A 21,635-nucleotide genomic window follows, 5' to 3' on the forward strand; every position below is an offset into this window, starting at 1 on the left:
ACTGGTTAAGATTCTATAGCATTTTTCCCTGGCCTTAAAAGCTTTCCAACATTGATCCATGGGGTTTTCCTGCAAAAGACATGTGCAGAGTGGGGCGTAGAGCACCAGGACTTCACATGGTCCTGGTGCATGACAAGAGCGTGACAAACAAGTGGTGTGTCACAGGCTGAGTAACCCTGTGTGGACAGCCTCCGTGGGCCCTCCCATGTCCACACACTGCAGTCATTCCCAGTTCAAATGTCTACAAGTTTCCCTGAAGCTGTGGTCCATGTTTGTGTGGCATTCATTCTGTAGAGGAAGCTTGTATGGAGCTAACTGTCCCAAATGTTTGTTGTGCATCTTTTAACTGGGCACAGCTTGTTTGGCTGCTGTGTCAATATGACCTTTTTGGTGTGAAATAGGCAGGTACATTCAGTGCTCTCTTCAACTTGACAGGCTTTAAGGTGGGCGTAAAAATCTTCATGTGCAGAGGGATATTTTTCCCCCAGTATTTCACTCTGCAAGTAAAGCTAGACCTTTCCTCTCCTGCAACCTTCCTCTTCACATCTGTACAGACCTTAAGGAATGCAAAGGGGCTTAGCAGTGATCATTATCTCTTAGTAACCTGTGCTATGTTGCCTTGTTCAGGTAAGAAAAGAGCTCTTCTATATAATGAACTCCACAGGATCTTGGGGGAAATACAAATGAAAATAGGATTGTGTCATTCCAATAAAAAAGAGTGTGCTAGGAATGTGCTGTTGTTTTGCAGGAGGAGTTGGAACAAAGAGCCTGAAGACCATGGAGGGAGACTGTCTGAGCTGCATGAAGTACCTGATGTTTCTTTTCAATTTCTTTATATTTGTAAGTATTTGGAATTCACTTTCTTTCCTGAATCCTTCTGTTTCCAGCAGCCTGCTGCTCCCCAGCAGGATAGGCTGTAATTTTGATAAAGTTGCCAACGATACAGAATATCCCCTCTGCTTTGCACTAGCATCACTGAGGCTTTTGCAGCATCCAAAGATGCTCAGACATTCAGCACTGCTCAGGCAGTGCAGTGCTCACTGTTTTTTGAGTTATTGCTGTCCTTGACAGGGGAGACCACAGAGAAAGCTGTAACTAGTGGTGTACGTGGTTTGTCCTTGAATGGCAGAAGAAATTGTTTTCTAGTCCTGGGTGCCCGCTGAGGTTTTCACTCAGAAACAGTCATTCTCTGTTGTTCTTGTTTTTTAAAGGAAGGGTGGCCAGTGCCCTGGCCTCTGTGGCAGGGGATCGTTCATGCATGCCCCTTCACTGGGCTGCCCTCCATAGGTGTGGCCAGCAGATTGAGACTGTCTTTCAGCATTAGGAGGGAGTAAATAGCTGGTAGAGGGATGTGTCTAGGAGGAAAGGCACTTTTGCTGCAAATGATTCATTTAGTGAGCAAGAGATACTAATAGTAGCAGGTCAGAAGTCACCTGTACTTCGGAGAATATATGCAGTGGAGAAACACAAATTCTCCAAATTAATATGTTTGATCAAAGATAGTAATGAATCCAGTTTTTCTTCAGCCGTTGTTTTATGTTGACCTGTCTCCCTCTCTCTCCATTCCTTGTGCTGTGACAGCTGGGAGGAGCGTGCCTGCTGGGACTTGGAATCTGGGTCATTGTAGATCCCACAGGTTTTCGAGAGATAGTGGCTGCCAACCCTCTGCTCTTCACAGGAGCGTACATCGTGTTGGCTATGGGAGCAATGCTCTTTCTGCTGGGTTTCCTCGGCTGCTGTGGTGCCATCCGTGAGAACAAATGCCTCCTGCTTTTTGTAAGTGCCCGTGCATTTTCTGTTGGCCTCTTGGTGCTTCCCAAGAGTGGGAGTGACTGGATAGATGCGCTCTGATGAGTTCATGAATGAATTATTCCTTTAGATAATAAATAGGCTTAGGATACTTTTACACACAGCTAGAAATACAGAGAATTTGCTTTTTCTGTATATAGATAGATTTGAGCCCAGCCTCTGAGTGTATTTTGACCTTTTTAAGCTTTCTTTCAAAATGCCCCCATTTAATTGGTTGGATTTTTTTACATTTATAAGTTGACCAAGAGTGGTCCTCTTACCTCTCAAACCCCACTGATCCACTTGTACATTCATTCCTCAGCAGTTCACAACAAAGCAGAGGGAACATACAGAGCACAGCACCTGTGTAAGGGAGCTCCCCCCATGTCAGCAGAAATGCCCAGCTCGGAGCTGCATGGTGGCCTGTCATTGCAGCTCTCAATAGCTGGTCACTCCTTTACACAGCCTACTCTGCTCCTAAAATGAACCAGATTTGTTATTGTTGGGCACATTCTCCTAAATGGCAGGGTTAAATTTCAGCCCATGTGGTCATCAATAATTACAAAGAGCTAAAATAAGTCACTTTTGCCCCTGCCTCCTCCCCCATAAGTTCAGATACTGCAAGGTTTCCATCCCTTTTCTTCTACTCTTCTACTGGAATGTATTACCCGTTATGTATTGAAAGACAAAGTTCATTAGTTTTCTTGTTTTCTTTTTTCTTTTTTTTTGTCTGATGTGACCTTTTTCCCTCCTGCAGTGTCTATTGGCACTTTGGGGTTGTTGGGTTTTTTGTTCGTTTTTGTTTTTTTTTTTTAAGATCTTGATCTTACTTTTTGTATTTTGTTATGATTGTGTCTTGCACAGCTGCTTCATGGAGTAAAAAAGGCTTGTCTCTAGCTTTAAACAGAACAGGAAAGTCCTTTTTGTTGAATGCTGCAAACCCATCTTTCCTAGAGATGAGTGAGATGAATTCTCTCTAGACCTTGGCTCACACATGCCTTGAGTTCATAGCCTGCAAATGAGATCCCTTTCCTGGAAGCCATTGTAGGTTTGATTTCTAGTGGCTCATCTCAGAAGTAAATCAGAAAGCCAGAGGTATCCCTGTGAAGTCTGTGGAGATCTGCCCAGAGGAACCTAATAAAATGCAAAGGATCAGGCCCAATGAGCCTGAGGTTACTTCAAAGCCTGTCCTTGTCAGATTAAGAAACTAAAATTATGTTTGATGAAAATTTTGACCTTGTGAATGGAAGAGTAATATTTTCAGTTTGGACCATGTCTGCTGCATACAGATGGGTAACCTGTCTGGAGGAAGGTAGCTCTGGGCCATGCTCTTTCCTGATTTAATATCAGTTACAAGTTTGAATATTCCTCCATGTGTTCTAGTTATACTCCAATGCACTTGATTTTGCGTTTATTACTTTTCTGACTCTTAGAGATAGTTCTGAGCCCTGCTGCTTTATTTATTTACCTTTATGATTATTTGATTTTGAATGAAATGTGAGAAAAATACAAGCTGGAAGTAATACCCTAGATGAGGAGAAACTCTAAAAGTAATTACGGGATGAGGAATTATTGTTTCACTTTGATCAGGTCTTTGAGGTCTTCTGGTATCAAAGCCAACTCTGTTAACAACCTGCTGTCTCATTCAGTAGTGTGAAGCACTTGGATGAGGACTTGTGCTGATACCAAGGGAGAGAAATATACTGTCAACTTCTTTTTTGGGGCCATACCAGCTGATGTTAAAATCAGCTTACATTAAAACATCTGTGAAACCCAAAATCTGATAGGATTGAAGGCATTGAAGAAGCAAATGTCATGACTGTACTCCAGAGAGACCTGGGAACACTTGCAAAACAGAGTGTAAGTCTTTGGTGGGGGTGGTACTTGGGAACAGTTGCTAGATCAAATCAAGTCCACTTACAAAGCTGTTGAAGAATTGATGAGCCAGAGAGCTGCTTGAGCGAGATTTCACAGTGATGCATAATGTATGTCTAAAGCTTTTAGGTCCAAATGTAACAGAAGATAGAAGGGACAAGACAGATGCACAAAAGCATGGTCTCTAGGTTCTGGCTTCTGTCTTTCCAAGGACTTTTATTTTTCATTAAGATGCTTGTCTTTGGTTAAAAACCCCCATCACTGTGGAACCTAACATGTTGCATTAAGAACAAGGCTGTGAAGTATTTCTAGATTTCCCAGCACTTGGACATGGCTCACAAAATGCCCTGCAGATCAGGCACTGAATAACTTCTAGATTGTCCTGAAGACCCTCTGACTGCAAAACACCACCATAAAAATCAGAATCCAAAATACTGTTGAGCATACAACATTGCATCATGGGACTGAATTCAGCTTTGGAACAAGAACAAGAACAGGCCATGTTAGCTTCATTTGGCTTAGTTTTGAGTGCAGACGCTCCTCTAAAATGGATGTAGTAGCCCCTGAAACTCCTCACCATGAAAATGCAGGTCCTTTGAGTTAAAGGCAATTGTTGCTCTTTTTAGAACAGTGGTTTTGAAACTGGAATGGTAGATGAGCTGTGAAAAACAAACACGAGGCATTGATTTGTGGAAACTTCTGATAAACCTATAACCATCACCAGGAGCTGAGGCAAGATTTTTGACCAATATGAGAGACAACGTTACTCAGGATGTTCACTTTGGATATGGGGGGTACCTGTGTTCACATTTGTGTCTCAAGCTTAAATTTGGATGCGAGGCTACTGTGTCCAATGCATTAACCAGCTGGCTGTTCTGTGCTCTCATATAGCCGTAAACAATTTAATTTTGGAAGCAAAACATAATAAGCAGTTTGGACTCTCCTTAAAATTCAGAATGGGAGCAAGTTCTGAAACACTGATGATCCATCTTCTTTTTCTCATCAGCCCTAATGGCTTGCTTGTGTTTTTTTCTACAGTAACTGTTATAAGTCTGTAATGCAGAATGCACAGTATAAGTGTAAATCAGTTGGGAACGATAATGACGCTTATCACAGATAATCTGGAATGACTACTTCCACTTCTGCACAAGCCTGTGCTGGAGCTTGGGTGAACATGTGTTTCCCAGTAATCAGTAAATGAAATGCAATTAGCAGGGTGATGGGATTAATCACTTGATCACCACCTTAGACCTTAGTGACTATGCTGAGATCCCTTGATGGATGATGAAGTGAATTTGCAAAGCATCGTTCATTCTCATCAGTTGTTCTTTGCCCTCCTGTGGTGAAATTAAAACAGTCTCAAAGCAGGAAAAAAAGAAGGCACACAGAAAACTTCAGCAGTAAGAATAAATTAGAGAGTTAACTAGTTCAGCAAAATCAAGCAACATAATTTTGTTGGAAACCAAAGTCCCTGCTCATCTGATTTTCTTGTTTTGTCATTTGAGCCCAGGCTCCTTTTCTTTTGTTTCCACTACAAAGCAGGAAGACAAACGGGACAGGGTGGTGTGTGCACTTTTCCAGTGGGGAAAATCACTTACAGCCCTAATAATTGACAACAAAACAACATTTTGCACATTCCAACAGGTAGTTGAATTTGTCTACAAGAATAGAAATAAATGCCATTGTGGGAGAGAACATGAGCCCTAGCCACTTTCTGCTCTGCTCCAATAGCTTTTCCTCAGCACCAACATTTGTTGTTTTAAGAATGTTAGAGGGTGCATCACTGCCTGTTCTTTTTACTGTTTCATGTGGTCTGAAGCAGCACCAAACTAGCACGAAGCATCAAGGTAACTGAGAATTGGTCCTAAGGACAGGCAGAGTCCTGAGCTCTTTGATATTACTGAGGGCTCTCCTGCTCTGGGAGATTTGTTCCCTTCAACATTCTTTTCCTCTCTACTTAAGTTTTGTCTCTACCTGTGTGCCGCCAGGCAGAAGGATCTGAAGTGGGAGCCTGCAGGAATCCCAGCACTCCTGGCTAGGAAACACTCCACCTGAGTGCTCTGGGTAAATAAGGGAACAGCACCCTCGCAGCGAGATGTCATTCTCTTTGGGGATGAGACCTCTGAAGTGCATCTGATTTAATTCTGTGGGGTGGGTGGTGCAGGCACAGTGAATCACTCGGGCTTGGTAACATCACCGAAACAAGGTGCCTGTAAGTAAGACTGAAAACCAGACTTTTTAGATTGAAGCAGCAGAAAGCTGCAAGGACAACAGGATGAAATAAAGTTTAAGATGAACAGCCACATGCCTCTCTGTTTTGCTTTCCTTTCTTTTTCCTAAAATTATGATGACATAAGTGTAATGGTTTTACTTCAGACTGGACGCCTGTTTCTCTTTTACTACCACTTAATCTTCTAGCTGTGATTTCTGTCAAGTCTGCAGTGTGCCCTTAATTTAAGGATATGAATATGCACACTTTGGATACTATACAAAACATGGATGAGTCTTCCATTATCAAATGTAATTCTTATGGTGTGTTATCAACATCCTGTACAGGTTCTGTGTGGTTATTACTTAACTCAGTGCAATCCCATTGTGTGGAGGGAGATATTAACCAAGGCTAATTTTGTCCTTAAATGAGGAATACTCTAAAAAGAGTCCATTTTTGGTCACAGGGTATATATCCCACTGCCTCCCTCCATACAAAATAAGATGTGATCATATCACAGTAAAATTGTGTTGTTTATATTGTGATGAAGGGTGTGTCTGCATATGCATGTGATGCATGCACTTGTGTCAGGACAGTTTAACCCTGTATGAGCATGTCTACAATTATACAACTTCTTCCATTGAAGTAGGCCTTACTGTTTTAACCTGGTGCAGATTTATCAGGGGATGCTACAGGTTCTGTAGCCTTATTTGCTTCATTAGAAACAGGCAAAAGCATCACAAACTCCCATGTCCTGTGATCAGAGAGGGACTGTGTGTGCTCCACGTGACTGTCTCATAGGCTTTTTTTAATTGTCGGGAAAAAAAATTTCCTCAGTTATTTTTTCCATCCCTTCGGTGATTAGCAAAACCCTGCATTCCTACTACCTATTGCTCACATGTAATGCTGTCTGTGCTTTTTTGTTTATCTTCTCTTTTCCAGTTCTTCATGTTTATTTTGTTAATCTTCCTGGCAGAGCTTTCAGCTGCAATCCTGGCTTTTATCTTCAGAGAAAATGTAAGTATCCAATGGTGGGCAAACTGAACTCCAGTGGGATTGTACACAGCTGGAGCATGGTGTTAGATGGTGGTTGATTTGTTTGTAGAGCAACTGATTGTTTCAAATACCAGCAAACTTGCTTCATTGCTACCATCATTCTGCAGAACTGCCAGCAAGTCAGGGAATGCTAACTAACCTGGTCTGTGCAGGGTGGATAGTTTGCATGCACCAGGGGGCTACTTATTCCTTGAGTTTTTTGGGTCTTTTAGGGTCTTCCTCACTCTCTTGCAGCCAAACAGTTGAACATTCCATTACAAAGAACCTTTATAATAAAGTCACACTAACCTTAAAGGCAACTATTTTTCTTTCAGTATAGCATGTGTTTAATATTACTATTAATAGTGAAAACTCCTGTTTTACCAGGAAAGCCAATGCTTGCTGTGCAGTGCAAAAGCTCTCTTGAGAATCTTCTAATCATATTCCTTCTGAATTTCCATATTGTAATGTTCACCAGACTTCTATCAATGCTGCTTGCAAGATATCCTTCCTGACCTGCCCTAAGCAAGTCTCCCTATGTCCAGTTTTCAGTCCCATCAGCGGTTCCCTTGCATATTGCCCTGCTTAGAGTTTAGTCCTTCTCTCCAAAGCTTCATGTGATGTAGCCTTACTCTACTCTGCTGCTATGCATATTATTAAATGGCCATCATCCCTCTCCTGTGCTAGTAGTAGACTTTTACTACACTAGTAGTAACCACAGTCTCATTTCTTTCTCTAAACAGCAAAGGTTTGTGTATTTGTATGTTCATATATGCCAAGGGAGAGCCTGACTGAACTAGGTCCATCCTTCTCTGAGTGATGGGTGTGAAAGTAGATTGGTCAGTAGAGGTGGTCACTTGTGACTGTTAGTATTTATTTTGTTTATCTGGTCTCCACTGGTAGTATGAGAACATACATTTTCTGTACTGAACGTGAGATAAATATGGTATGAGCATAGAAGGGCCATGTATAATGACGCTTTTCTTGAACCAGGATATACTTTTAATTTTATTCATATAAAAAGCTTTTGATACAAAAGAATCAAGACTTAGGAAGCTCATAGCAAGACAGTGTGGTGTTTGTAGGATGGGCTTGGGGGGAGGCAGTGAGAGGATTTTTTCCCTTTATAAACTGGGTTTTTTTTGTCTTTGCCTCATATCTGAAGGCAGTGGGGAAGGGATGGCACTCTGCACACAGAGTGGGTGCCCCATTCCAGCTTAGGTTTTGAGGCCATGTCCTCATGGGAACAGCTATAGCTTCATAAATATGTTGCAGCATGGGGGGTCTGGTGTATTCGGGCCATTACAGCTCTGCTGGTTTAGACGATTCCTTTGGTTCAGTACAAGTAGCTGACCACACCCATAGAAATGCCCTGCAGGCCCAGAGAGACATTCATGACAGAGAGAATACGCTTCCTGGGGATCAGGGAATGACTGTCAACTGACAGCTCCCACCTCTCCTCTCTCAGAAACTGGTAAAAGGTACAAGAAACTGCCCAGTCGTGCTGCAAGTCCTGAGTGCAGGGTGGCTGTGTTCTGTGTTCTCCTCGCTTACAACCTGCTCCTGGGCAAAGTATCAGTACCTTCCACTCCCATGGGAGCCACAGGACATGTAAGGACATGTTATCTTACAAGATAAGGTCACAGTGGCTATTCTACTGTGGCATCTGACGGTGTTTTGCAAGATAAAACTTGAAGGGGAACAAACTTCTATCTTTCTTGAGTTTATCTTCTTGTTTGTATCATCACCTTCCCACTCTGTCAGAATGACTGACAGGAAGGGCTTGAATGGGAAGGAATGAAGAACGTCAGATCCCAACATAGATGGCTCTGTGCAGAAGTCAAACTCGGTCTGCAAATTCTTGTGGTTTGTTCTCTCCTCAGGTTTGTTCTGAAAAAAGTACCCCTTGTTTTGGTGTTGCAATGTATTTTGGTGGTAGGTTCTCTGGCCTTTTAAGTACTTGTAGCCAATTTTGCTGTCACCTTGGGGTTAGGGTGAGGCTAGATGGCTGGGCAGGATGTCCTTAGGGACAGAGGTGGTCTTCCAGTGACCCTGTGTCGGGAAGAATTCTTCATAGTAACAATTTAGGTTCAAGTTCAGATGTGCTTTTCTCTTGCTTGCAAAACAAATTACTTTGAAGGCATGGGGTGCTAAATGCACATTTAGGCAACCTGAATTTCTTGGAAACTTACCAAGGAGGATTCTGGGATGATCATTGCACCAGTCCATATGGCTGTGGTCTCACTGGGTGAGTAGAATGAGAAAAAAGATACACTTTATCTGTTTGCTTTGCAGATAATGTTCAGTGCAGCTTTCTCCTATATAGTGTTTTACATCCAAACCAACTCCCAAACACTCAACAGGGTTAAATTATTAATTGCTGAGGGAGTGAAAGAAATTAAGAGACAAAAATATAGGAAAAGAGACGTTTTCTGCTGAGAATTGACATTAGAGGAAGAGTCAGTGAAGCAGAGTGTGGTGGTGGAGTGAGTAAAAATGGTGTTTGCAATGGTGAGCTACTGTGATCTGCAAGTCCAGCTGCACTTCCAATGAACTGTTTAAAAACTTTCTCTGAAGAGGAAGGCTACTGTTAATCAGCTATGGGATTTCCAGACTTTCTCTTCCTTTGAAAAGGAGATTTTGAGGGGGTTGGAGAACCTTTTTTCATCTATAAGTTCCCCCATAAAATAATGACTTCCATGAACACTAGAGAGATGCTATGAAAGGTCAAATTGACTCTGTGTATAGGAATTGCTTTTTCTATGCCCTTCAGAGGTCTGGATGGGAAAAAACCCGGAGGGATATTTTACTCTTAGTGGATTGTTTTAGCATCAAGAAAATGGGGTGGTAGGAGCAGAAGAGTCCAATGGTAGACCTTTGGATGGAGTTTGGACTTTTAATTGCAGTTCTAACATTTAATAAGCAAGTTGCTTTGGTTCCTGATACGTCTATTTCCTCAGGCATGAGGTAAAAGCTAAAGAATATGAACCTTCCTTGGTTGAGTGGATGGAGGTCTCTCCAATGGAAGGCACTGTGGAAGCGAGAAGTGCAGCACTGATGACTGTACCTACAAGCACTGTACTGTGTCACAAACATCAGGATGCTCCAGGCCAATGCAGATGGATAGGAGTGGGTCCTGTTTTCCAAGTAGGCACTGTGAAGGCAGCTTCTTGCACAGCATTCAGTATTCTTAAACAGAGCACTGCGTGAGAAGGTTGTGCCCTTCCTGGGCAGTGCCAGCATGCATGCATGCCTGTGTTGTGCAGAAATGCCCTCCTTTTTCTAAGCCCCCTTCATCTGGCTGCACTGATCCCAGCCAAGCCATTTCTTGAACCAGTGTGACAAAACAGCCACGCTTCATTCACTGGCATGTAAATGTACACATGGATGTGTTGTACTGGAGGCGTCACCCTCAGAGCAGTGAGAGAAAAACACAGCTGAACAGCTCCTTATTGTTCATGGCTGTGGCTGGTACGATTGTGTTGTTCCAAGTATGTGCAAAGATCTAGTTTTATCAGTAGGTCCTTTGCTGCCTTCTGAATGGTTCTTGCCATAGCACTCCAATGTGCATAGACTTCTCCAGGTTGGTACTAGTTTCAGCGAGAGGGATGCCATGGGCATGGCTGTAGAACTGTCTTATTTTATTGTCCTCTTTTTTTTTCTTTTGTCACATTTTTCTGAACTTCAGATATTTGGAACAAGCAGTTTAAGAGCAACAAAATAGAATCAGTTATTTTCCTGGTAAACTTACCCTTCCAGCCCACGGCTCTGTTTTAGGCCAAGTGTCGTAAAAATCACACACAAACTCTGAACAATTTCCTCTGGGATTGCTGCTGTCAAAATAAAGTTTCACTTTATATTTAAATTACTCTTTTGTTTTAGACCCCGACAAAGGCAGCCAACTGGGATTATTACCAATGGTAGTATCAGTTTCAAAGTCTGTGCTTCAGGAACAGACAAGCATCAAAAAAATGTGCTGCTCTCTGCAGGGTTGGATTGTGTGTGGATAAAGTACACAGTGAAAGGAAAGGAGAATACTGAGGATATATTCCAGCTTCTTCTAACCTGACCCTCCCTCAGTGCACCAAATTCCCAAAGCAAAAATGCTGTGTTTCTCTGGTATTTTAATAATCAAAAGCAAAAAAAATCAGTTAATATCTGTCCCAAATAGGAATTTAGCAGCATATCTAATTAAAAGGTAATGAGATTGAGCTACCTGCATGATTCAAGTATTTGTGACAAAGTTTTACCCAGTATTGACGTAGTCATTAAATTTGGCCTTCATTTGTATTTGTAAAAGAGAAGTTAATATTAAGTGGTATTCAGGGTCTTTAAAAAAGTCACTACAGCCTTCTCTTTTTTCCTTAGATTTTGTCAGTTGCAACAGAAACAAACAATTTTGTGCTTGTGCTTTTGTGCCCACCCATAGACTTCATACATATGTATGTGTATGTGTGATATTTCACGTTGCATATAAAGAACCTGAAACCAGCTTGTAGCAGTATATGTTACTGCATCAGCAGCACTGTATGAACAACAAAGGAGAGTAAAAAGGGTATTTTTCAGGCAGCTTAATTCCTGATCCTGCAAATATGCAACATTAGAGCAGTGCTGTAGCCAGCCAAGTCCAGCCCCCTTCACTGCAGCTTTGCAAATGGCAGAAGATTTGCCTGTGTGGATCACAAATCATAAGGTATTTTGAAGAAGGGACCACACAAGTCAAGACCTATTGGGTATCTGAAAAGGAGATTTCTTGAGGTTTTCATCTTGAGCTGACAGAAAGGCAGCAAGATTGAACTGGGGGTGTTCAATTTAACAAGACTATTAGGATTTATATTTACTATTCCTCCAGAGAGTGATCCTAAGTAAATGTAATTTCAAGGTGTCTAACTTTTTGAGAAGACTCTGAGCCAAATTGTTTGTGCATTTTTTCTATTTTACTGTGAATGTAAACAGGAGTAAATGAAATTCCACCCATTTATATTGCTGGCCTTAGGAAAAATGTTCAAATTATCTAAGTCCTGGAAATATAAAGAGGGTTTTTTTCTTCATGTGTGGGTTAGTTTAACTAATCTATAGCATTGTCAGGGAAATGGTGTTTTTTCTGATTCATAAGCTGACTTTAACATTTCCTATTTGTTATGTGTTTTTTACTTCCTTTTCATTCCCAGAAAGTTTCATATTAGGGCTTCATTCTGCTCTCTCACACATGGAAGTAAATTCAGAGCAGCTCCCGTGTTGTTAGTACGAAGTTAACTGGTTTGAATGAAAAGTGGGGGGAAAATCGTGCTTTAGTTACAGATCTCATAAAGCACAGTAAGTGAAACTACTATTTTGGTGTGGATTTGAAGATAGTTCTAAACTCTGTTTTAGGTTTGTTTCAATTTATGAAATACTTTCAAATAAGGCTGAAAATTAAAAAACAAACAAAAACAGAAACCCAAAACCAAACCAACCAACCTTTAAGTGTTAACATTATCCTAGAAGTACAGGTATAATTCAATCCCTGATTTTAATCAGCAACAGTTTTATTCAATGGGTACCTTTCACCCTGGATATAGTTGTGGTTCAGCCAGTGGCTTTTCCCATGTTTCTCCTCTGAGGTTAGCAAAACAAAGAACAAACCTAAAACAATGAAAGAACCCCCTGCATTCACAGAAGGGAGCTTTGGGAAGTGTTTGAGAAAGGTGTTGGCAGTAGCCTTTACATTTCCACCTGTGTGTGCATTTCAGCTGACCAGAGAGTTTTTCACCAAGGAGCTGAAGAAGCATTACCAGAGGAACAACGACACAGACGTCTTCTCTTCCACCTGGAACTCTGTTATGATCACAGTAAGTCAGACCATGCCAGTTTCATGCTGCCCATGGTCAGTGGCCACCAACACGGTGCTCAGCCCACATCCTCAGCTCTCCCAGGGCCAGCCTCCTCCCACCATCCTGCTGTGTCAAGCCTAGCACCGGGGCTTGTGGCGGTGGTTGGAGGGAGGTGAGAATTTGGCTTGCAGCCAGTCTTTCTCAAATGGAGCTGCCACCAGTCCCGAGACACTCCCACTAACTGTATCAGCTTTTGTGTTTTGCCAAAGCCCAAGCCATTTGACCTGACTGACTACCCCCAGGTTTCAAACAGTGGGCACAGAAAGCAGTGGAGGTGTCTGCGACTGAATATCACTGCATTTATTCTGGGCCTTTCAGCTTTCAGACTACTTCAGAACTATTCCAGCCTAGCAGCCAAAAACTTGTGCTAACTAATGCTCTTTTGTTAGCTCTTGTGAAATGAGTTTGTAGGTGGCTGCTTAGGCAGGAGTGTGCCTAATGACATATTTTCACTATAAAAATATTAGCCATCAAAATTCACTTTGTTATTACACTCCTAATTGGGCAGGTTACAGGTTGACTGTCATTGGAATTGCAGTTGTTATTACCTACCACAAGAAGTTCTGTGTGTGTGTGTGTGTGTGTGTGTGTGTGTGTGTGTGTGTGTGTGTGTGTGTACACATGTGAGCTTAGTGCTCGGTACACCCCATGGTGTTATCTCTTCAAGGGTGAAAAGCAGGATGTCAGGCTCTGTGGATGAAAAGTCAGTTTTAATCTTAAAAGGAAAAGATGATTGCTGCTCTTCATGCTGATTCAGGCCTATAATAAAGACATTTCCTTTTGCTGACTGAAAGGAGACAGAGTATGACTTGAATCCTTAAAAAGGACCTGACTGGAATCCTAAAGAGAGACCTTACTTGAATCACCTAGCAGTGCCTTTGAGCAGCAACAATCCTGGCCATTAGCTATGGAGAGAATGGGAGCCTGGATTGTACTGCTGGCTCCCTTACAGGCTTGCTGGGTGATCTCAAACAAGTCATTCTGGATATGCTCCAAAGCCCTGTGTAGTTTGTGGCAATACTCTCAGTAGTACCTTAGAATCTACAGTACGACATGGAAACAGTGGGACTTTTTATAAAGACTTTGATGAAGCAGAAGCTCCAAGGTACAAGCACTACCCACTTTCTTGGAAACAATAGTTGTTTTGTCTCTGCTTTGGCTAAAGCTTTGATCCTTACAAGAACAGATCTTTGGTAGATTTCTTGTATCTGCTTTCAGAGCTGAGCATCAATTCTGTCTTCCTTTCTTCTCTGTGCCTCTCCCTAGTTTGCCTGCTGTGGAGTGAACGGGCCAGAAGATTTTGAAGCTATCCCTCACCTTCCACACTCCTCTTTGGAAAAGATGACTCCGGAGGCTTGTTGTCAGCGAGAGCTCCAGAGCCGGGAGGGGATGTTTGTCAACAAGGAAGCTTGCCTCACAGGCATCGAGAGGTTTCAGAACCGACAGGTAAGGGAGGCCGAACACTAGGAAAAGGACTTTCACAGTGGGCAGAGAGATGGCTGCAGTGGTCATGGGTAACCAGTGAATCTGACACGTCCTGACTGTGCCTCACTAATTACACTTCTGCTGACAGATCTTGAAGCGATGGCATATGTCTGATTTTGAAAATCCCCTTTCATTACATACATTGCTAAGTTCATGTTGTGCTTAATATGAAGATTTTCATATGAGACTGAGAGGTGAGGTGGAAATTTAGATCAAGTTTTACTGTGTTTCTGAAGGTCAGAACTACCTCTGAGAAGTTAATTAGCAAGCCAGCACAGGTCAGCGAGGATGGGTTGGACCTGACTCTTACTGGCTGCAGTAGTGGCTCCAATTTAGTTCACAAAGACTCCTAATCAACATATGCAATCAAGAGATCAAGAGTTAAACAGCCACAGAAAACCATGGCTGTTTTCCAAGGAAGACAAGTGTTGGAAAACTTTATTTCTCTGCTTCTTTACTCTTTACAGTAGAAAAAAGGCATTTCTTATAGCAGTCTTCCAGTATCTACAGGAAGCCTACCAAGAAAGCTAGAGAGGGACTTTTTACATGGGCATGTAGTGATAGGACAAGGGGGAATGGCCTCAAGCTGAAAGAGAGTTTTAGATTAGATAGAAAGGAAGAAATTGTTAATTGTGAGGGTGATGAGACACTGAAAAAGGTTGTCCAGAGAAAGTTGTGGACACCCCATCCCTGGAAATGTTCAAGGCCAGGTTGGATAGGGCTTTGGTCTAGTGGAAGGTGTCCCTGACTGTAACAAATGGGTTGGATTTTTAGGGTGATCTTTAAGGTCCTTTCCAACCCCAACCATTCTATGGTTCTATTCTATGATTCTTTTGCCAGGCCTCTCAACTTAGCAATTTTTCACAATACTAGACTGGAACAAGACAGTTCATCCCATTGACACTGATTCTACAGTCATATTTCCTTACAATGTCACCAAGACATGATGCTTAAGAAACTTTCTAGCAAAATTCCTGATTGTGTTCACCTCAGCATTAATAAGCCAACTGAGCTCTGTACTGACCCTATGTACAAGCCTCCTTCTCTCTCCAGACTAAGCAGTGGTCCTCTTTTCAGCACTTGATAGCAGATTGTGAAAGAGAATAAAGGAGTTCGGAAGCAGTGTATGAACTCTTCCTTGACTGGCAGCTGGAAATGGTTGGCAAAGGCACCCTGGGTGAGAGATCATAGCAGACACCACTGTGCTGCTTCTGCCAGGTCTGATTGCTGTGAGTAGATGGGGAGGAGAGAGATGACAGATAGTGGGGCAGGAAAGAGAAATATATTTTGAGAAAGAGGGTTAAAGCTGAGGCTAACCACTCCCATGGAAAGGGAAGGTTTCCTGCGAGCCCATGCCACCACAGAGGGTTGGTGGGAGATGCCATGTGCACAGTGAGTGCCATCAAGCACACAGTAGTGCACTTGTGTAAAATAAGAGAGGCAATCCAAAGCAACTGATGGGATTGAGGGATTCGTGGAGCAAAGACAGGTTCTTAGGACACCATGCTGATAGGACAGTGCTCTCTGCCCTTGTGCTCACCCCTGTTTATAGCCAGCTGAGCAGGGCATGCTGGAGGTTGGGTAAAGTGTGAGTTCTGGCAAGTACACAAACATTTTGTTGCTGGGCTGGATGCTTTTCTTTGAAAATTTGACTGAAACATGGCTGGAATAAAGCTGGTGCTGAGTGGTCTCACACTGAAAAGAGCACAGCTTTAACAGGTCAGTTAAAGCTGGTGGTCTGGGACCTGTGGATCAGCCTCATGAGTGGATGCTCTCCATGCTCTCCTTTGCTCTCTGCTGGTTGAGCCTCACTCGCAGTGAGCAGGATCTGGCATGAACACCAGTACGTAACTTTGTGCTGTCTTTGCAGTGCAGACACTTTCATTACAGGTGGAAGGAAAAAAACCGGTGACTGAAACTTCCCAGCAGTATAGACGGGATTAAAATACATATGTGAAGTATATTCCCAGTGGAGAGGAAGCTACTTTTGCACTCCCGTCTACTTTTTGCTTTTTGTGTGTCCTGTTTGCAGAAATTTCCCAGTGGGTTGGAATTTTAGGCTGGAAGAACTGAGGCCAGGATAAGCTGATGATTTCCAGAAACATCCTAAAACTTTTGCAGGAAGATCTACCAGCTGTTAATTTTGTGAACAATAATAAATTACATTAAAGATTGTGGTGGCTATGCTTCATAAGTGGAAGAATTGCCATAGTGGATGGCCATGAGTTGTTAATGAAATTCTTCTACAGCCAGAAGCTATGGTTTTTTGGGGAAAGGCACAGAGAAAAGGTCCTGGGCTGCTAAAGAGCTGCTGATTGTGAGAGATGATTCAAGAATCTCCTGCCTTGGTTTAAATAAGTCATCCTTTTCTTTAGCCAGCCTGGGTTGTCTGTCACCTGCCCTGAGTGTCCTTCCCTCTGGGGTTAATCTCTGTCCTTTGCAGATGGAGTTCCTCTCTGTGCTGCCCTGCAAGAACTCACAGTTTCTCTTGGTCAGTGAGGGATTGTGGGTGTAAAACACCCCCATCACACTACAGCAAAACCTGCCCCTCCCCAGCACTGTCCTGTGGGTCTCTGCCTCCTGTGCTGTGGGGTGGGTGAGATGGTGAGAGGGAGCCATGCTTGTGGTGCCTGGGTGCCTGGGTCTGAGCATCTCATGTTCTAATGAGGGCTATGTTGTAAGAACAATGCAATGTACTGCTCAGGTGTGTCTCACCACGTTTTGTCTTTCCTAGGGCTGCTACACTGTGATCCTGAACTCCTTTGAGACCTACGTGTACCTTGCAGGAGCCCTTGCCATCGGAGTGTTGGCTATTGAGGTACTTACTGCTGTTTGACAATAAGGAAAGCAGTGTCAGTAGATGTCCAGCAGTGAGGCAGACAGGCAGGTGCTCCCCCTTGCCAGAGGAAAGCATTGTCAGTAGATGTCCAGCAGTGAGGCAGACAGGCAGGTGCTCCCCCTTGCCAGAGGAAGGTGCTCTGGCAAAGTTCAAGAAGGTCATCAACTTGTGGGTTTAATTGCCTGGAAAGAGATGGGTGCTTGATCCTTTGACACAAAAGGCAAGGAAATAACCAGTGCCACACGCCTGGAGTGCCACCTTGTGCTAGGCCAGCCACAGAGCTCATCCCTGCCATGCCCCCACAGGGGCTTTGGGAACCCGGCGCTTGCTCTGGACCCCACTGTCACTGCCCTCATTGCAGCAGCACCCCAAAGCTGACTGATCTGTCACTTGGTTAACATGTTCAAACTCTGCCTTTGCTTTAAAAACTTCTGTTTAGAGCCTAAAACTGTATTGACTACAGAGCCACTGTCCTGCATTACTACCTGGCTCTTTGGTGATGTTTCTGAGCAACAGGCTTCCACCAGACATGGTATTAGCCCAGCAGTGATGTCCCTGTGGCATTGCAGGGGCAAGGCTGGGTGCTTTTGCCTCCCGCAAAGTCTGTGCTGTGCCCATCCCAGGCTGTGGCAACGATGTACAGAGCAGGGATTGTGGAACCTGCTCTGCTGTAACGCCGAGGGCAGTTTGGGAATGAAACAAGGCTGCTGCTGTAGCCACTAACAGTTTGAACAAGGCAGGGGGGAAGGGGTGGGCGTGGCGTGGGGAGGTGTGGGGAGCAGTGGAAAGAAGGGAGGGATCGCCTTTAGGAAAAAAAGTTTTGCCACAGCCTCCCCTGGGTGGTAAGAAGGGTCACCCTCACTGCATCACTGACTGCTGGTCAGGAGGGAGCAATGGGGGTGGTTCCAGGGCTGGGGGGGGCTTTGCTGATTTTATGGAAGATGCAGCTGACTCTTCTGGTTCTCTGTTTTGTTTTTGCCCTCTTCTTCCCCCACCTCTTCCCAGCTGTTTGCCATGATCTTTGCTATGTGTCTCTTTCGAGGGATCCAGTAAGAAATGGCCCATGGACCACCATGTTCCCCACATGTTCAGAAGAAAGAAGGAAAATCAGAAGAAACAAAATCGGAAAACACCCAAAAAACTTTATTTTTTTTAAAATGGGATAGGGAGGGAAAAAAAAAAAAAAAGGAAAAAAGAGGGTTGTAATATATGAATGACCAAAAGGATTGTACTTCAGGGGCTGGAACTTTGAGGTGATGTGCACTACACTGTACACCGGACCCTTGCCCAGAGCCACCCGCAGCAGCCACGGAGCAGGAGCCCAGCACAGCTGATTGCACTAGAGACTGATGGAGCCAGTGGAGGGGGTGTGGGAGGATGAGCACAGCTGCCTCTTCCACAAGGCTGAGCCTACCATGCACGACTTCATTGTCCTTTAGACATCAGAGGACTGAAGAAGAGACACACAAGGGACTGGATAAGGCAACAGGTTAGCCTTGATTGTCCAGGTGGGTTTGAAACAAGTGGTGGTGGCTCATCTAAGTAGGTAGTCATTGTTTGCATGATTCTGGCTTTAATTTCCAGCCACAGAATGAAAACACAGATTCTTCAGTGGAAGCTTTGCCCTTGTCATGTAAAACTTGTCTGAGAAGTCTAGCACTTCAGTGAGGCTGGCTTTTCTCCAGAGCTCCAAGCAGGGGTAGCATGATCTAACTTGGCAATGGGACTCAGCTAAGGCTGGCTGAGGGTCAAGAGTTTGGTGCCTACCTTTCTGTTTTTACTAAGATTTATTGTTCATTGTTGTGAAAGAGACCAAATGGTTCCCTGCTGTGTTCCCATCCCCTGGGAAAAATAATGGTCCAGTCAAGAATCACTGACCTGCTGCCTTCCTGAGAAGGGGAGGATAGAATCTTTAAATCTGGTAAGCTTTTGCCTTTCCTTTGATACTTGCAAAAAAATGGTTTATGGTGCTCTCTTAGCATAACTATTTGCAGTGGTTCCTACATCCTTTCCAGCCCTAAGGGGAGGTCCAGTCATGGTGCTGGATGGAAGAGGCTTAGGTTTGTCAAGCATGCTGTTTGCCTGGAACAGTCTGTTGGCATCATTTCTGCTCAGAAAATTTCCCCTGAGATTCTCTCATGGGCTCATGATGAAAGTAATCATCAAGTCAGAATTGTTTTAGTTCAGAGTGTTTCCTCCCTTGAGACAGCTTTTTATTTAACTAACATGTCATCTACTCAATCATTTGGAAGTGAACTTGAGAAAGATGCCTGGGACTGGACCTTAGTCAGAGATTAAGCTGGAGCTTCTGAGGCCCCAGGCAGGCTCTAAGAGCACCCAGTCTGCAGACAAACTGCTCCAGCTGCTGCTCCAGTGGTCATGGATATCAACTCAGGCAGGTCGCTGGTTTCTCTTCTCTGGAATCATCAACTCCTGTTGCCTTAATTGTTCATCTAGTCACCCTCTGACCCCAAACTCATTTTACGTGGGGGAGGATAGAAAGGGCTGTGGTTTTTCATTTAGCTTAGGTCTTTTTACAGATTTGATAGGCTCAGATTATGTGAGCACACTTATACAGGCTCAAATCAGCTCTTCTGAAAGCTGTAACCTCTGGCAAGGAAGGAGCTGAACAGTAACCTCATGTCCTGGCTTTGCAGCTGCAGGAGGTACATCCTCTGGCTGTTCCCTTACACCCATGGGGCTGTGTCCCTTGAGCTCTCCCAGTGGCACTGCACAGACTACAGGCAAGGGAGAAAAGCAGCAGAAAGCCTAGGCCATAATTGACAAAGATCCTAGCTAAATATTCAGGTTGGGGAATCAAGATACTAAGGAACAGGAAGGAGGCGTTAGAAGTTTTTCCATTTTCTCTTCATTTGAGAACAACACTTTATTCATCAGCAGGATAGGGCTGGGCAGGTAGAGCTGCAGCCCCCCCCCATGCTGCAGTCAGCATATTCAGCAATGAAACAGGCAGCCAGGGCTGCTGAGCAGCCCCAGATGTTGCATTAAACCTTGTGGAAAGCTGTTCTGAACTATTTCCCTCTGGACCTTTTTGTAATGAGGCATTGTAGCATTAAATTCTGGTCTGTTGTTTAATAAAGGAAAACAGTTTGGTTAGCCAAAACCCAGCAGTATTTGTACTGGACAGCAGGTGCTGCACTTAAGATAAGAAATATCTGCTGCATCTACTAGTCTCGTAGGAAATGGGTCGAGCAGAAGGTGAGCTTATCTGTTCTCCTTCTGCCTCAGGAGTTGGTATCAGTTACTGTTCTAGGAGAGCAAATCCCAGGGAAAGAACAAAACTGTCAGAAGAGACAGTAATTTGGCTGCAGGTTATTGAGAGAAGTAGAACTGCCTCCCCCAGTCTCTAGTTTTTTTCTTTCCCCTTGGTTTATTATGCAGAGTCCTCAGGTCAGAGCCTGGAAGGCAAATACTCTTAATTTGCGCACGGTGGGTGGTTGAAAGGAAAAAAAAAAAGCCTTTAAGCCTTTTTCTGCCACCAGTGGCATGGGAGGGAGGAAAAACTGTCAGAGCTGGGGGAACCAGACCAAAGCAGTCAGAGCACTAAGTACTGAATATACACACCTGAAATAGGATCTCTGCTGGCTTGTTTCTCTTTGGCTTTCCTAATTCTGTACTCAGTGCTTTGTCTGTTTTTAGCTTTCTCACTTTCCCTCTCTCCCAAATGGTAGTCCCTCAATCTTCAAAAGGATCTCCTCTTCACCTGTTATTCTGGGCTGTGCACAGCTGTTTCTCCTCTCTTACCTTGTCTGATCCCTCAATGCTCTTTGCTGGGTGAAGACTTCAAATCCTCTCTGTAGGCTGGCTTGCATGCCACTTGAAACATAGCTCAAAACCCCAGCAAAGGCCAGGCAGCATCAATATGTGCAAGTCTGACAGTGGTAGTTGGTAACATGCAAAAAGAATTTCCCTCGGGGGAATTTAATGAATTAGCAACCCTAGAAAGCAGACTCCCACTGTATGGCAAAGCGTGTAAATTTGTTGGGTTTGTCCCTTGGTTATGTGGCTGCCCCCTCTGTTGTACAGTAGTTTTCAGAACTGTAGGTGGGAGAAGCAATTGTATTTTTATATTTGTTTTTAACAGCTCTGGTGAATAGTCTGGGGTCAGGGGCTAAAGGTAGAGTCACTGCTTGCTGGAGAGCTGTGGGCAGGCTGGGGACCAGATAGAGCTGCTGTGCTGCTGCCTCCTTTGCTGTAGCACTGTGACCATGGCCCAAGCACCTTGGATGGAGTAGACAGGAGCCTGTGCTTGTGAGCCCACAGCCCCTCTCAGCATCCCTGCCTCCTGGCTGTTATTTAATGCTCAAATGACTGTCACAAATGCCTGGGAAAAGGGCTGGCGTGTGAAATAATGTTTGAAATCTATTTTAAAAAACTGTAAATGTACTTTTTATTAGATAGTGGAGCTAATTTATCCTGTATTCCCTACTGTAATGCTTTTTTATATGGAAAGGATTTTTTTTTTTTGGTAATATAAACCAGAACACAAGCCTGAAGCACTCTGTGCATG

General features: G+C 43.7%; 1 protein-coding gene across 7 annotated transcripts in view; it reads left to right on the plus strand.

Annotated features, from left to right (window-relative positions):
* Nucleotides 1-21,621, plus strand: part of TSPAN18 (tetraspanin 18) — a 119,387-nt gene extending 97,766 nt beyond the window's left edge. For 6 of the 7 annotated variants that reach the window (XM_032690419.1, XM_032690416.1, XM_032690421.1 and 3 more), the window contains 7 exons: nt 749-840; nt 1,582-1,776; nt 6,815-6,889; nt 12,640-12,738; nt 14,047-14,226; nt 17,000-17,083; nt 18,110-21,621. In XM_032690419.1, coding sequence (XP_032546310.1) covers nt 778-840; nt 1,582-1,776; nt 6,815-6,889; nt 12,640-12,738; nt 14,047-14,226; nt 17,000-17,083; nt 18,110-18,157 — 744 coding nt within the window. In that variant the 5' untranslated portion in view covers nt 749-777 and the 3' untranslated portion in view covers nt 18,158-21,621. The remainder of the gene's footprint in view (nt 1-748; nt 841-1,581; nt 1,777-6,814; nt 6,890-12,639; nt 12,739-14,046; nt 14,227-16,999; nt 17,084-18,109) is intronic. The other variant, XM_032690422.1, reaches the window with a different exon arrangement.
* Nucleotides 21,622-21,635: the final 14 nt, after the last annotated feature.

The sequence above is a fragment of the Chiroxiphia lanceolata genome, chromosome 6, assembly GCF_009829145.1.
Source record: "Chiroxiphia lanceolata isolate bChiLan1 chromosome 6, bChiLan1.pri, whole genome shotgun sequence".
Classification (NCBI taxonomy): domain Eukaryota; kingdom Metazoa; phylum Chordata; class Aves; order Passeriformes; family Pipridae; genus Chiroxiphia; species Chiroxiphia lanceolata.